Raw genomic sequence first — 16,530 nt, forward strand, 5'->3', positions numbered from 1 at the left:
TGATTGTTGGGTGGATTCACACCTCTGCCTACAGAAAGGATGGGGAGGGAAATGTGGCTCCTGCTCTTTACACAGGGAGCAAACCAGGAAACCAGTTACTTATTTCAGCCAAATGAATATTCAGATAGTCAATTAAGAAGTAGAAATCTTCATGTGAACACTTCTAGATTACTAACTGGCATTCTTTGTATTTCTGGTTTATTCTAAGAGAATCCTTTTAACTTCAGTGGAATAGTATATAAACATTTTCTTTTCTTCGTTTTTTTTGGAATAAAAACTTACTTTCAATTACTAGGGTAATATTAAGATCGTGTAAAGATCAAATTTCAGTTTTAACCTTCAGAACACAAAGTGTTTATAGAAAAAGTCATTTTTTTCCTTAAACAGGCACTAGGCATTAATGTTTTATATTGGCGTGTAAGAGAAAATTCTCACAGTGCCAATCCCTAGTATTATTTAGTTAAATATTTTGATTATTTTGATTTATGAATAGTGATAAGAACTATGAAATTCTAGTGTTATACTTGGCAAAAGTAGTTTAGCTTAAATAGAACATTCACAGATTCTTATTCTCAAGGCACACATAATCAATTGTGTCTTTATTCTGACTTAATTTTCCTGATTGGCTAGTATGTTAGCTATCATCAAAAGTTAGCTATGCTTTCTAATGAATCATTTGGAGTGACTGCCAGTCTGTGTAGCATTGTTGCAGTTGTAGGGGGGGACAGTGTGTGATTTACCTAATATAACTTAAAGGCTTTCCCTGCTTTGCAGAAACCCAACTGGGGGTATAAACTTTATAATTTCTCTGTAACCTGATAGGAAGCAAGTATAACAGGGTTAATTTGTTCTCTTGGAAGTACTAGTATTAAAAGATTAATATTTGTGTTATGTATTTTGAATAGAATTCTTTGTGTGTTAATACAGTGGGAGTCTGTTTGTGTTTTGTCTTTTTTTTTTTTTTTTTTTTGAAGCCTAGCCAAACTTACAACTTGAAAAAGAATTAAAAATTTAACAGAAGGTATATTAATTTATGTTTTTCCACCATAAAGAAATCTGTTGCCACATCTCTTATCAGGAAGCACATAAATGAATTGCTACTCAACTAAATACTAGTAAATTTCAACTCTACCAACTACCATTAAAATAAGTTTTAACCCCCACTTTCTATTATTGCTGATTGATGAGGAGAAGCACAATTTAACTACTGAGCTTATGCCTCAGATCTCTCATCTATAAAATAGAATCATGATAGTATCTACTTTATGGCATTGTTATAAGGATTAAATAGGTTGTATTAAGCCCTTAGAACAGTGCTTCATGTATGAAAACTTCTTGGGGAATAATGGTGGTGGTAGTGGTGTTTATTTACCACATCTTCATGAAGTTATTACTTGGATTCTACTGTTTTCTTTTACGCTGTTTACTAGACATATAAGTTCAGTCTTAAGCAATCCAGATCTCTGTCTTAAGAACAGAGAGATAGATCAAAGAAACAAGATGGAATGTCCAGGCAAGTCTACTTATCTCTCTATTTATCTACCTGTCTTTAAAGCTGGCATTCCAGTCAGCAGGGAATGGATAAGTTTTTTAATTAACAATTTAAGAAAATTGGAGACCAGGTAAATGAGACAGATAGAGGTTCCTGCACTTATGAGGTTAGGTAATAACCACTTAATCAAATAGTGAGATAATATCACATCATAAAGTAGTAAATTTTGTAAAGAAAGTGAAACAGTACCAAGCTAGAGAGTGACTAAGCTGTCGCGGGGGCGAGGTGCTACATTAGCTGGGGTAGTCAGAGAAGGCCTCCCTAAGAAAATGACATTTAGGCTGAAACCTGAAAATGGGAAACAGCAAAGCAAGGGGAAGAGCAAGTGAGGAGAGCTGAGACTGAATAGGTGGTTGTGTTCGAGGTCCAAAAGAAGGCCAGTGTGGCTAGAGCATGGTAGGTGAATAGGACATGAAGGATGGGTGGAATGGGGCCACTTCCTAGAGGGAGGGCCTTGCAGACTTGATAAAGGATCTGGATATTTTCCCTGTTGTAGTGGAAAGTCGGGAAGGTTTTCAGTTGAAGATGATATGCTGCTGTGTGGAGATATATTTGGGGTGGGTGGAGATTGGCAGTAGTAATGTAGAGGAAAGAGCATGGACTGAAATACTTAGATTGTAGCAGTGGAGGTGGCATACAATTTGTGGGTTGAGTTGACAGGTCTTGTTGATGGATTGGATGTGGAAAGTGAGAGAAAGGGAGAAACTGAGAATGACTTCTGAATTTTTTGCCTGATGTACTAGATGGATGGTGGTGCCATTTACTGAGGTGAAGACTAGTAGAAGATCGGACTCTGGGGGAAAGATTCAAGAGTTCTGTTTTAGACGTGTTTTGCTTGAGATGGCAATTAGATAGCCAAGTGGACATGTCATATGGGAAGTTGGAAATGAAGTCAGCAGGTCTGGGAAAATCAGAGCAGCCAATAGAGACTTGGTAGTCCTTAAAATTAGATGGTATTTAAAGCTATGAGCCTGAATGAGATTGCCTAGTGAGAACATGTAGATAAAAAAGAGTAGAGCTGACGCCGGAGTCTATAGGCATTCCAACTTTTAAAGGCTGGCCAGAGGAGGAGTCAGGAAAGAAGTTTGGGGAAAATGGCTGTGAAGAGGCAGGAACACTGACTAAAGAAGAAATTATGGAACAGTTTCTGATACAGCAATTTAAAATGTACTCTTTTAGGGCTGGCCTGTTAGCTCACTTGATTAGAGTGTGGTGCTGATAACATCAAGGTCAAGGGTTTGGATACCTGTAGTGGTCAGCCATCAGAGAGATGATTGATAGGTAGGTAGGTAGGTAGGTAGGTAGGTAGGTAGGTAGGTAGGTAGGTAGGTAGGTAGGTAGGTAGGTAGGTAGGTAGGTAGGTAGGTAGGTAGGTAGGTAGGTAGGTAGGTAGGTAGGTAGGTAGGTAGGTAGGTAGGTAGGTAGGTAGGTAGGTAGGTAGGTAGGTAGGTAGGTAGGTAGGTAGGTAGGTAGGTAGGTAGGTAGGTAGGTAGGTAGGTAGGTAGGTAGGTAGGTAGGTAGGTAGGTAGGTAGGTAGGTAGGTAGGTAGGTAGGTAGGTAGGTAGGTAGGTAGGTAGGTAGGTAGGTAGGTAGGTAGGTAGGTAGGTAGGTAGGTAGATAGATAGATAGATAGATAGATAGATAGATAGATAGATAGATAGATAGATATAGACAGATAGACAGGTGAAATGTACTTTTTTTTTTTTTTTTTAGGAAAAGTCAATCTGTGTGGAGAAGCTATACACACGCACAATCTGTGTGTGTGTGTGTGTGTGTGTGTATGTATATATTCTGAACTCTGAAACTAAGCTGTTTTCTGGTAGATATTGTAGATATTAAATTAAATTTTAGTACCTACTGGTGAATGTGATATTTCAGCTCAGCTCTATTCACCATTTCACACAGAAGAGGAAAACAAAGTTTAGACAACTGCTAATATAGAGCCAGCAGTTTGTTTGGTAATAAGATATTAAAGATACGATTGAGGAGTACATGGCCTATCTTGAATAGCCTAGCATTAATTGGTAGTTGCAAATATAACTTGACTTATAGGAAGGATTGATTTTACTTATATGGGATGTGGCACTGTTGTAAAGGTATGTACATATATCAAGATGTTGCTGAGGATTAGTTTGACGTCTCTTCTGTTTCATAAAATTTCTCCCAATCACATTGTCTAATACCATTCACCCACTTATTAAGTACCAGACCTTTTAACAGTCTTTCATATTGCTAACCTGATAGAATATGAAATTGATTACAGGAATCATGCAATCAAGTTATAAATCCCTTGAAGACAAATACAAGAGCTTACGAGATAAGGGCAGGGTTTTTTTTTTTACTTCTTTTTCCTACAGTACAAATTATTTTCTAAAAATTATTAATTCGTGATTTTTTTTTAATCTTATAATATTGTAGAACTAGTTCATGACACACTTCCTGCTGAGATTTTCAGTGATATTTTTGAGTTAATGCTCTGCACTTGAGTTAGCAGGTAGACAGATGAAGCAGGTGAGTAAGCACTTGATAACGTGCAAACTTGGACTAGTGTTTTTGACCACCTGTTGATAAACCATTTGGTGGAAGTGGGGTAATAAGATAGAACTTTCAAGTAATATTTTGCTCATAAAATAATTACACTTCAAAACCAGTGATGTGTTTAAAGTGGCCATTTCCTTTGGATTAGGTTTTAAAGTCTGGGTACAATAGTGTTGATTTTGTTTTCCCCCAAACATGATTATAGAATTATTACATATTCCATCTATATTTTTGTAACATTTATCTCACTTTCCTCTCATATTTTTGGCTCCTAACACAGATTTTTATTATTCTTGGAATGTGACTCTGACAGGGTTACTTAGGGAAGAGAGTCACTATTTATTGAAAATCCTCGTAATGTTTCTTCTGAGGTTTACATTGAAGTTTGGGCTTAGAGTGTAGTTTCCTTTTACTATTTCTGATTCAGTTTAAGATGCTACCAGAACTATTTCAAGATGATGAGAAAACCATCAGTCCAACCTCAGCCACTTCTTCGGGGCGCATGCCCCTCACCCGCATTCCTGCAAAGCCCACCAAAGGCAGGCCAGGCCAGACGGCCAAAGAGCACAAGAAAACAGTGGGACACCAGGTGAGTTCCAGGAGCCAGCTGCTGCTGCGCTCCTTCCCCTCTGGCTCACCTGAAGCCTCAGGTCTTCCTCCTTCAGCCTCCCAGGAGAGATCCTCAGGTGAGGAGAGGCTAGAGCTTCCACTGTGGGAACATGTAACACCATCCACTCATACTTCTTTCCACCCAGCTTTAGACCCATGACTCTGTGTAAGCCTTTCTCAAAGTAATTTTCCCCACATCTTAGTTCTTCTAGTGCATATTATCTCTCTCAGATCACTGCTGTATTTGTCCTGTTCTCTAGTTGTTGTGTCTCTGGATTTGTGCAGAGCATCAATGAGCTCCTTCAGTGTGAGAACAGTGCCCTCTTATTTCTTTCATGTCTTAGACTCTGTGGGGAGTGTGAACGTTACACACATGCTTAGGGCCTGAACAAGGGGTGGGGGCTTTGGATGGGAGACTGAGTGCTAGTCAGCTTGTTTTCCTGTGCATGGGACGCTGTGCCCCAAGTAGATAGGAACAGGGCCTGACACAGGTCCACAGCCTCTATTCCTGATCCCATGTCCCTAATGGTAAGCCCTCTCTGGCTGTCCTCCCATTCTCCCACTCATGTTCTATACTCTTTTAAGTCATCTGCTACTTTTTTCAACAAAATTTCTAACTTTATTAATATTAATATTATTCTTCTGGGGTTTTTTTTTTGGGGGGGTGGCAGCTGGCTGGTATGGGATCCGAACCCTTGACCTTGGTAGCACCATGCTCTAACGGAGTGGGCTAACCAGCCAGTCTAAATGGCCTTAAAGTGAGGTTACATTGTTAGTCACATATGACTGAGCTCACAGCAGGAAGCTACAGAAACCTATATTAAAAAGGAGTGGGAAGAGGTGTGGGAGGAGAGCAAATGTATATTTAGCAGAGTAAGCATGTAAATGGTAGAGTTTAGGCAAATTTTAACCAAAAGTCCTAGCATTCTTGTTTAACAGCAGCTGTCTTTCTGAAGATGGGTCAAGTTCTTAGGTGGCAAGTTATCTCTGTTAGTGTCATAAAAAGAGAATGGTAAGTTGTTTTACATCATCTTTGGCTTTTGACAAAACATTGATGCCCCTTTTCGCCTTTTTCATGCAGTTCCGAAACTCCCTTCACCTGCTTATGGAGACCCTCAATGCCACTACTCCTCACTATGTGCGCTGTATTAAGCCTAATGACTTCAAGTTCCCATTCACGTAAGTATTTCTCAACTACTGAATAAAAAAGTGTCCATATCTCATAAGGATTGTCAACCTAACATAAAGAATAAAATACTTGGGTAAATCTTCATATCTTAGAGTGGAAAACTATTAGTTAATAGAATTTTTTCAGTTTTTGTTCCCTTTTGAGAATGTGAGAACAAATTAACAGTTAAGCCTTCTGAGAATTTGAAAAGTTTAGGTTAGTCAAGCATTTCTAGTTCTACTTCCTGTTTTGACTTTACCTCAGTTCAAGATCTTTCTGGCTTTTTGTTAATTTGGGATAAAGCTGCTTAGCGAAGGCTTACCTGCTACTTTTCAACTGTTGAAAATCAGAAAATTTCTACTCTTACCAACATTTCATCCAACTTCAAGTACCATGTATGAGGGGAGAATGAATCTTTTTGGAAGTTTTTTCCAAAACGGAAATATTTCTCTAATTTTAAAAATAATACATGTACATTGTAAACACAATTTTCAGGAAATAAAGAATAGTATAAAAATAAATGAAAAAGCATCCATCATACCCAGAGAGAGAACTGGTATAACCTGGCATAGATTATTCTTAACTAACCAACATCCCTTCCTTTCTTCCCTGCTGTACATGGTAGGGGTGCATGGGGAGGTGGAACAGCTAACAAAAGGGAGGGGCTCATGCTCTAATTGTTGTTTTGTCTCTGCTTTTAACTTAATAGATGTGGACCCTTTCTGTATTAGTAAATAAATATCCACATCATCATTTTAATGGCTGAAGAGTATCCCATTGTTATAGACGTACCGTAATTTATTTAATTTATTCCCTATTGAGGGCGATTTAGGTAATGCTGTAATAAACATCTTTTGCCAAAAATTTCCTTAGGATAATATACTTCTAGAAGTGAACTTTGTGGGTCAAAGACCAGGCACTTTTACTAAAGATTGTAATAACTCCCATTCCCACTCCACAGTGTGAGTGCTGGTACCCCTGCTCCCCTGCCAGTCCTCCTCTGTGGAGATTCTGCCTTAGACTGGAGGGCAGTTCTGAAAGACTGCCATCCTTCTATCCTCCTCATCATCCAGAAGCCCTCTCTGGAGGAAGTGAGAAGCAGGAAGAAGTTCCCATGCCCTGGGCTGCCCGCCCTAGGCACCATGACCTTCCATCAGCCAACCCCATCTCCCACCAATGGAACACCTGAGAAGATAGCACAGGACAAGGCTTAGATGGATCGCTCAGAGCTTAACTGTGGGAGTAATAGGAGTGGTCACTTGGTGGGAGGGAGACCTTTCTACTTACTCTTTTAGCGTCAATTTAACTTTAAGATGCAATGTGCTTAGAGTGAAATAAATATATAATGTAATATAAAATAAAAACATTTCTCATTGATGGAGACACTATAAATGCTTAGCATGTGTACATTAAATAGCTTCTAGAACACCAATCATTTTTATAAAAACTTAACTTGTCCTTCCTGTTAGAGAAATCTCCATGGCTGGCCAGCCTTTATTCCAGGGAAGCTAGGTATGATGAGCTAATAAATTCTCAGAACTTCTAGTCAGGCCAAGCCATTTGATGAGTATGGGCAAAGTGCAGAGGAATTTTGTGTTGTTTTTAATATATTCAATAGACTTTCTTATTAGCTTGTGGTATGAGCCATAGGTAATGTTTATGGCTCTTTATTTTTACTGCTAATTGTCTCTTCCACACTCTCATGGAATTTTCCATTTTGATCACTGCTCCAACTTTTGAATGCTTTCTTTTCTGATTTATCCTTTGGCTTTTTAAAAAAGAATTTGAAACCTGACTGAGGAGAGTGATTTGTGGCTACAGTTAGGTTCTTGTGCATTAAAGACTTTCATTTTTATGCATAGGTTTGATGAGAAGAGGGCGGTGCAGCAACTGAGAGCGTGCGGTGTCCTGGAAACCATCCGAATTAGCGCGGCGGGTTTCCCCTCACGGTGAGCCTGGCATTTTTCAAATACAGGGAACCTAATGGGAGAGGTTCCTATTTCTTTGAATAAGCTGACGTGCTTTTCCTTTTAAAGGTGGACTTACCAAGAATTTTTCAGCCGCTACCGTGTCCTAATGAAGCAAAAAGACGTGCTGAGTGACAGAAAACAAACATGCAAGAATGTGTTAGAGAAACTGATACTGGTGAGAAAGATTTTTCATTTACCTTTATCTGAACAGATATTGGCCAAAAGTTTTGTGGTTCTGACCTTTGGAAGCCCTGGGAACTTCCATGTAAAATATCACTACTCCAGATTATTTGGTGGGGGCGGGGAGCGAGGGAGCACACTCTCTTGGAGGTTGAGGCTCCCTGTGTTTATGATGTTGAAACTAGAGAGGATGATGATCCACTGTCCAGAAACAGAATTGTGAGGCCTGAAGCCAGACTTGAGACACACTCTTTTTAGAATTTGATCATTATTAATAAAAATTTACCTAGTACTTACTTACTTATGGAAGACACCAGGCTAGATGCTCTGTGATTTTAAAAAATGTCTTGCACTTAGGTAATATAGTCTATATTGCAAAGTAATGCATTTTAAAGATAAGTATACCTTAATGTCTATATCAGATGCTGAGTGAGTGGGATAAGAAATCAAAGCAAGGCAAAGCCACACCCACCTGTGGGAGAGAGGAACAATTTCATGAAAGAAGTGTATTTTGAGTCAGGCCCTGAAGAATGGGTAAGATTGTATAAAACAGAAGGAGAATATTCTAAGAGGGAGCAAGGCATGAAGAAGTAGGAAGGCATAGGTTTGCTCAGAACACAGTATAGTTTTTTGCCGTGTAAGATTTTTGTATGGGGCAGTAGAAGTAGAGAAATGCTTAGGAAATGTAGGTTGGCATTATAGAGAGTCCCGCATGCCAGGCCAAAGAGTTCTAAAACTATATTGTGCATGAAAATCACCTGGAGGGCTTGTTAAAACAGATTGCTAGGCCCCACCCCCAGAATTTCTGATTCAGTGGGTCTGGGATGGACCCAATAATTAGCATTTCTAACAAGTTCCCAGTTGATGCTGATGCTGTGTGAAGACTACATTTTGAGAACCACTGATCTAGGTCTTGGAGAATTTAAGATTCATGAAAGGTTTTTAAGAAAATATTTTCACTTGTTTGATACTAGTCTGAATGGATTACCTCACTTTGAGGTAATTAGTCATAATTACTAGCTCATAATTACTAACTAAATGTAATACCTTTTCTTTGATAATATTTTTTTCTTTGAAAGAACTAAGACACTTTCTTAGTAATGTGAAAAAAATATGGTGCTTTTTGAGTTTGACACAACTTCTTTCTAACCTGGGCTCCAATGGGAATGAAGAGCAGAAAGTAGAGACTGATGCCTGGCCTCTTCACCCAGACCACTCCAGGCCTGGACCAGGGCTTTGGAGGGAATTAGGCAGAAGAGGCCACTAGATGGGGGCCACTAGATGGGGTTTCACTAGGAAACCACTTTCTAGTTAGGGTTCCTATGTAAACTTTATTGATTTAAGTTGACATAATTTTATATTTTTTAGATATATGTGGAGGTTTCTGATTTTCTGGTTTCATGTAGGAGATAGGAGATATCTGCTTATAGTGAAAAGTGATTTTCTGTGTATTGGCTTAGAATTTCAGATCCCAGTAGTGATTATTATATGTAAATTCCACTCTTCTTTGATACAAGAATGGTTAATAATTTGCATGCATCTAGATAAGGTAAATCACATTGTGCATAATTGGATTTACTGCTCAAGTTTGAAAAATCAATGCTGAAGAGTCAATGGGCAATATAAATGATTATATGACGGTACTTCAAAAAGTTCACAGAAAGATTTTTAATTCTATTTTTCCACGAACTTTTTGATGTACTCTTGTATTTTTGTGAAATGGGTTTGAAATTTGTAGAAGGATTTTAAACATATTTATAGGGTTTTGTTTGTTTTCAGATACTTTTGATAAAGCCAAGAGATAACTATTTAGAAACTTTTAATGTGATACCCAGGGATTTTTGTTTTTTAAGTTTTATTTTGTGTGTGTTTCTTCCTGCCTTATTCTTCATGCTGGTGTTTTTGTCCCTTCAGCTTTCTCATGGAATATACAGCCTGATGTAATCCTTACAGCCTGGGTCAGTCAGAGGGAGTGTCAGCATCTCCATTTCCTTGAGATGTTTAAAATACAAACAAGCAAATAGTAGCTGCCTATAACTCACAACCAAGTTTGGGGCCTCAGATAATAATTTCAGGTAGAATAATTCTGGAAAATAACTCTTGCACTACAGTTTTCCTTAAAATCCCTTCTATTGCTCAATTTGCGTAGGATCAAAAATCTGGCTCCATTAGTTAATTGTGATATAGCCCAAGTTTTAGCTAATAGATTCATCCCTTTACTGATTCTGCTTTTAGCCATATTTTTTTTTTCTCTTTTAAATTTCATTTATATGATCATTATTTCTGAGTGTACAATTTCTTCAAAAAATAGGACAAGGACAAATACCAGTTTGGTAAGACAAAGATCTTTTTCCGTGCTGGTCAAGTGGCCTATCTAGAAAAATTGAGGGCAGACAAGCTGAGGGCTGCCTGTATCCGGATCCAGAAGACAATCCGAGGGTGGCTGCTGAGGAAGAAGTACCTACGCATGCGGAAGGCTGCCATCACTGTGCAGAGATATGTGCGAGGCTACCAGGCTCGATGGTAGGTCTCCTGGGGACCTGTACACTCTTGTGCACGGGCCCCTAAGATTGGGGTGCCCATTTAATTCATTGTCCAACCTGGGACAGTTATGAATGGACACTCTATCCAAAAAGACAACACCTCATCCCTTCAAGGGCTTAACAAATTAACTCCTAAGACAGCTAAATAGAATAAAATTTCACTTAGCCTTATGAATGATTCAGATTCTTCTTCAAATAATTATAAATTACTGCCATTCAGGTCCTCAGAATTTTCTATTTTTTACACTTTCATATGTGGCTTGAAGAAATCATGTGAAAATTAAAACAGTCATGAATATGAGCTAGTTAACAATGACTCCTTTGAGGAGTTTTTGAGAGCAATTAACTAAAAAGTCTGGAAGAGAATTACACTTCAGTGTGATTACTTATTGGGATAATTTTAATTTAGACATATAAGTAGAAATAAATTAATGATCAAGAACTTAAACGGATAGATCCAGAAAAGTATGGTACATTAATGATGCATAGATCTAAGAAAGCTGGTGATAAGTAAGCATGGGAATACTCTGTACTTGGGTCTGCCATGTAAAGAAGACAGCCTGGAGTAATAAGCCCTGTCTTAGAAAGAATGAACCTTTATGAACTTAACTTTCTTTATTGTAAAATTCAGCAATATGGGCCATCCCACTTTTCAGGGTTAGGGAAGGCTCAAATGATATCATGAATGTAAAAATATTTTTGGAAACTATAAATTGCTATACAAATGTATTTATCAGTAAATATAAATGTTGATTTAATGTGCACATTATTAGAATAATACAGTGGAGGTGCTACCTACTCATTATGTCTAAGACATTGATACTCTTAAGTTTCCTAAAATGTATTTCTGCATTTTTCTGATTACTGATAATATACCACTATTTTCTCTGACCAGCTACGCTAAGTTTCTACGTAGAACCAAAGCAGCAACCATCATTCAGAAGTACTGGCGCATGTATGTGGTCTACAGGAGGTACAAGATTAGACGAGCTGCCACTATTGTTCTTCAGTCTTATTTGCGTGGCTACTTGGCCAGAAATAGGTATCGCAAGGTGAGGTGTTATTTTCAACTTTGTCTATTCATTCTGTTAACATTAATCAAATTCCATATCTATACAAAGTACATCAGGAACTACTGTGGATGTAGGAATTGTGTGAAGACAACCAACAATTGAAATGTATTTTAAAATGTTAAATAATTACATCTGTTTATTTGCAAGACCATGGGGGAAAAACTTCACCTCCCTTTTTCTCCTTTGTCTGTGTAAATGGGGAAAAAAAGTGAGTATGTTAGTTTCCAGTGTCTGCTGTAGTAAATTATCACAAACTTGGAGGCTTAAAACAACAGAAATTTATTATCTTGCAGTTCTGGAGGCCAAAAGTTGAAAATTATTATCACTGGGCCAAAGTCAAGGTGTCAGCCATACTGCATTCCTTCCGGAAGCTCTAGGGGAGAATCCATTCCTTGCCTCTTCCAGCTTCTGGTGGCTGCAGCATTCCTTGTGCTTGTGGCTACATCACTTCAATTTCTGCCTCCGCCTTCATATTATCTTCTCTGTGTGTCTGATTTCTCTTCTCCTGTCTGTTTCTTACAGGAACAATTATTATGGCATTTAGGTCCCACACATGTAATCCATAATAATCTTCCCATTTCAAAACCCTTAACCTAATCACATCTGTAAAGACCCTTTTTCTAAATAAGTTAACATTTGTAGGTTCTAGTAATTAGGATCTGATATCTTTGGGGCCCATTATTCAGATTATATAAAGACCTTTGAATAGGTAAGATATATGACAGATGGGTAGAAGATTATTCCAAGAACAAGACGACCTTGGAAGAACTTACCATGGTGGAGAGGATTAATGTGGTTAAATTTGTACTCACTGAGATATACTCCAGAAGTTTTTGGTAAATAATCTTTATATCTAGCAATAATCAACATGATTCTGTAGATAATGGATCACCCAACTTAATCATCACCTGTGACAGTTGATGAAAGGTTTTTTTTTTTTTATCTCTTTGGTTTTGGCAGCATTCTGAGTCTGTCCTATAGCAGATATTCCTAATAAGCCAGAAATACGCAGTCTGGGTATTAGATCTCTATGGGAATCACTGTTAGAAGGAACATTAATACGGGGATTTAGGGGCTGGGTTTCTAATCACAGGTAGTATGTGGGTGTAAACTTGGTCCTATTAGTTTATTTATTTATTTTTTTATTTCACTTTTTTATTTTGAAATGATTTTAGACAACAAAAAAAATTGCAAAACTGATGAACTTTGAGTGTATTTAATAGCTGTGTTTTAAAGAAAATTTGAAGACACCTACTCCAGGTCCTTTCAGTGCTCATGCCTCCTTTATAGTCTTGTGCTCTTTCTACATAAGCATGATATTTCAGGGAATGGAAAAGCTTTAAACTTGACTTTTCAAATACTCCTAACTAGTTACCTTCCCGTTTTCCTCAGTACTGTCCTCAGGAACGTGAGAACTGGGTTTTGAGGCCATTGGTTTAACAGCAGCAGACTCTGGCCAGCTCAGACTCCTACTGTGACTGGACATAGCAGGAGTGTCAGGATAGAGGTTTGCTCCCATGTAGGTCAGTAGTCACCCCATTAGTGCTCCTAGCTGTGTTTAAGGTCCAGGGTTCCCCTTCATGGTGTTTGGGGGAATGGTTTTAAAGGGAGTACATATGTTCTTTAATTTCTCTGACTTGCTGATGGAAATGAGATTGAAAATGGATATATACTGTCTCCATTTGAATGAAATTACAGAAATGGACCAGCATTCAGTTACATGGAGAGAAGAAACAAATCGAATAGGAACACTGGCATTAATAGCTTTGCCACTGTGTTCTGCTTGAGTTTTAAAGTCTGAAAATCTTCAGTTTGCCATCACTGTTACCCAGTTGTTCCTTAGTCATGTGGATAAGACAAGGGCCTCCCTCAGGATTGTGATATTTAGTGACAGTCCAGAACGCCCAACCTCACTGCAGCATGATGCAGCAGCTGCACTTAAGGGAAACTGAAGGTTGCCCTGGCATTAGGAGAAAGGCCACAAGGGCAGGCCTGAATTGGCTGAAGGTACCATTAAGGTCTCCTGAACACCTACATTTATTTTGTATTTGATCATTTCAAATGTAACACTTATTTCTTACAAGTATCTTCTAGGATAGCACATTTTTTAAAATAGTTTTTCTTAAGTACATAACCTAAAAGTAGGAAATATTCTTTTAGTTTCTATTTTATAATCTTATTTAACTATCTACTTGAATAGATGGTTTCAGAGACTTGTACATTTTAAAAGTTTGATAGGAGATACATTGTGTCTATTTGTAATAATCACTAACAAGTGCTCAATCAGGTGTTTAACATTTAAACATCATTAATATCATATAAGAATTATTTCATAATAGTATAGACTCAGAAGAACGTCAAGATCTATCTAGCTTAACCTTTCCTAGAATTTCTTCTCCACCTTTCCTAGAAAATGTTTCTCTGTTTGATGATCTTTGCTGATAGGAAGTTCATCTTGTAAGGAAAATTTTGTGTTGTAAGTTTAGGGGAATATCATGATTTTTTTTTCCAGAAAATGTAACAAAATCAAAAGTAAGATTTGTTTATTTCACATCTTACTTTTAGCTTGCCTTGTAAAGCCTCATCTCTCCCACCTTTGAATCCCATAAGCATATTCCTGCTACATTGAAACAGCAACGGAAAATCTTTACTAGAATGGGATCCTTTCAAATGGCAAACAATAGTGTCATCTTTTTGTTTTGGGGGGGGGAAAGTCAATATATCGGTTTAAAAGTTTACATACCTTAAGTGCTGGCCTCCACAACTAGCTTGCTGGCCATATCCCCTGTCCTCATGCACAAGCCTCGTTCATAGTGAGGTGGTATCAACAGTAAAGATGGTGGCAAATCTTTTATTCTAGCAGTGTATAGTTCACAGGGTGCCTGGTTCTGTTAATCTTATAGAGTTACTTTTATAGAGGATCACCCATTGCTAATAGAAACCATACACTAATCAGAAACCTAATGTATTTTTTTTCCTTTTAGAATTGTTTTCCTTTTGGTAATCTGGTGCCTTTTATTTAGACAGTTTCTAAGTGTATATTCTGCTAAGTGTATACATATAACATGTGAAGATAACATATATTTTAATGTTTCTCAAATTGCCTTCTAAAGTCTACTTTTCAAAATAATTTTGTGCCTCTAGATATATATGATATGTATAATCCACATAATGCTTTGTTGTTTCAACTTTTGTGTCTTTCACTTTAGGTAATGTGTGGATTCTCAGCCCGACATAGGTTGATAAAGTTGAACCTTGAGTCTGTTACAGGGTCTGACATCACTTGCCCTTATCCCTTCCTGCAGATACTTCGTGAGCACAAAGCAGTCATTATTCAGAAGTGGGTCCGGGGCTGGCTGGCTCGTGCACACTACAAGAGGAGCATGCATGCCATCATCTATCTTCAGTGCTGCTTCCGGCGGATGATGGCCAAACGTGAGCTGAAGAAGCTCAAAATCGAGGCTCGCTCTGTGGAGCGCTATAAGAAGCTCCACATTGGCATGGAGAACAAGATCATGCAGCTGCAGCGCAAAGTCGATGAGCAGGTATGTTTTAAAAAGGAGCCCTGAGCATGTCTGAAGAAATCCACAGGGATTATTATCAATATTGTTTCCCCTTGACTTGACTCTTCAGTCTGAGCAAAAAATATTATAATGACAGTAATGAGCATGGAAATAATGATGAGCTCATAGGTTAGATTACAATTGTACGGACTAAGGCAGGAAATTATTTCTGGGAACACAGTTAAATTTACACTCCAAACCTTTCCGATTGAGAATCATATTGTACTTTATACTTTACAGAGCTCTTTTACCATTATCATTTATGGTATAAAGTTCATTCTGCAGATGAGTTGCTTAGTATTGAAATGGCAAACAAAGCAGGACGATGTCCTTGATTCTGAGGAACTTCCAGTCTATTTGCAGAGATAAAAGTGTGATTGTTTTGAGATAGGTTCTAAGTAACATTTTAGCACATGCAAATGATGTAAAGGTAATTAAGAATATATAAATGCTAACAAGAGCAAAGAAAAACAGGGATTGGAATGAAATAGAATTCATCAGAAAGATTTTTTGAGTGGGAGGGGGAATTTTGAGGTAGTAAACATAAAAATTTGTAAGAAACTTGTGATTTGGGGGCCGTTTTATCATTCTTATGCATCACTTAGCTAGTACATGATTTTTAGCAGCACTATGGTGTATTTTCAAAAGCAGATATAGATTCTCTTATTTCTGGATTAAGAATCAGGAAATTAAGAATTTACTGTGTAACTCACCAGGTGACTATGAGAAAATCACATCTATGTTGCTCATTATATAAAACAGGATAAATTGTGCCTGTTTTCTTCTCTCTTCATGTCACTGAGAGGGTATTAGTTATTGTAAGTGCTGTGGTGAATATTTTGTTAGATACTATGTTAATGCTATGATGATGTAGCATGAGTGTGATGAATTAGCATAGTTTTCTCACTAAATACATTTGATGAGATGCATATTTACTTATTGTTACTTATGTGTGTGCTTAAAGAACAAAGACTACAAATGCCTCATGGAGAAACTGACCAATCTGGAAGGAATATACAACTCTGAGACTGAGAAACTACGAAATGACTTAGAACGCCTTCAACTAAGTGAAGAGGAAGCTAAGATTGCCACTGGGCGGGTTCTTAGTCTGCAGGAAGAAATTGCCAAGCTCCGCAAAGACCTGGAACAAACTCGGTCAGAGAAAAATTCCATTGAGGAACGGGCAGATAGGTACAAACAAGAAACAGAGCAGGTAGGAACTAATGTCTATATCCCCATCTACTCTTTACACAAAGGAAATGTGCTGTCTTCTTGATCTGGTTGGCTCAATATTGGTTTTTTTTTTTTTTTTTTTTTTTTTTTTTTTTTTTTTC

General features: G+C 37.8%; 1 protein-coding gene across 4 annotated transcripts in view; it reads left to right on the top strand.

Annotated features, from left to right (window-relative positions):
- MYO5A (myosin VA (heavy chain 12, myoxin)) overlaps positions 1 to 16,530 on the top strand; it is a 124,597-nt gene that overhangs the window by 48,634 nt on the left and 59,433 nt on the right. For all 4 annotated transcript variants that reach the window (XM_008577316.1, XM_008577317.1, XM_008577319.1 and 1 more), the window contains exons 14-21: positions 4,518 to 4,679; positions 5,781 to 5,878; positions 7,730 to 7,816; positions 7,904 to 8,012; positions 10,329 to 10,540; positions 11,456 to 11,612; positions 14,939 to 15,178; positions 16,161 to 16,409. In XM_008577316.1, coding sequence (XP_008575538.1) covers positions 4,518 to 4,679; positions 5,781 to 5,878; positions 7,730 to 7,816; positions 7,904 to 8,012; positions 10,329 to 10,540; positions 11,456 to 11,612; positions 14,939 to 15,178; positions 16,161 to 16,409 — 1,314 coding nt within the window. The remainder of the gene's footprint in view (positions 1 to 4,517; positions 4,680 to 5,780; positions 5,879 to 7,729; positions 7,817 to 7,903; positions 8,013 to 10,328; positions 10,541 to 11,455; positions 11,613 to 14,938; positions 15,179 to 16,160; positions 16,410 to 16,530) is intronic.

This window comes from Galeopterus variegatus, unplaced genomic scaffold (assembly GCF_000696425.1).
Source record: "Galeopterus variegatus unplaced genomic scaffold, G_variegatus-3.0.2 Scaffold1487, whole genome shotgun sequence".
Classification (NCBI taxonomy): Eukaryota; Metazoa; Chordata; class Mammalia; order Dermoptera; family Cynocephalidae; genus Galeopterus; species Galeopterus variegatus.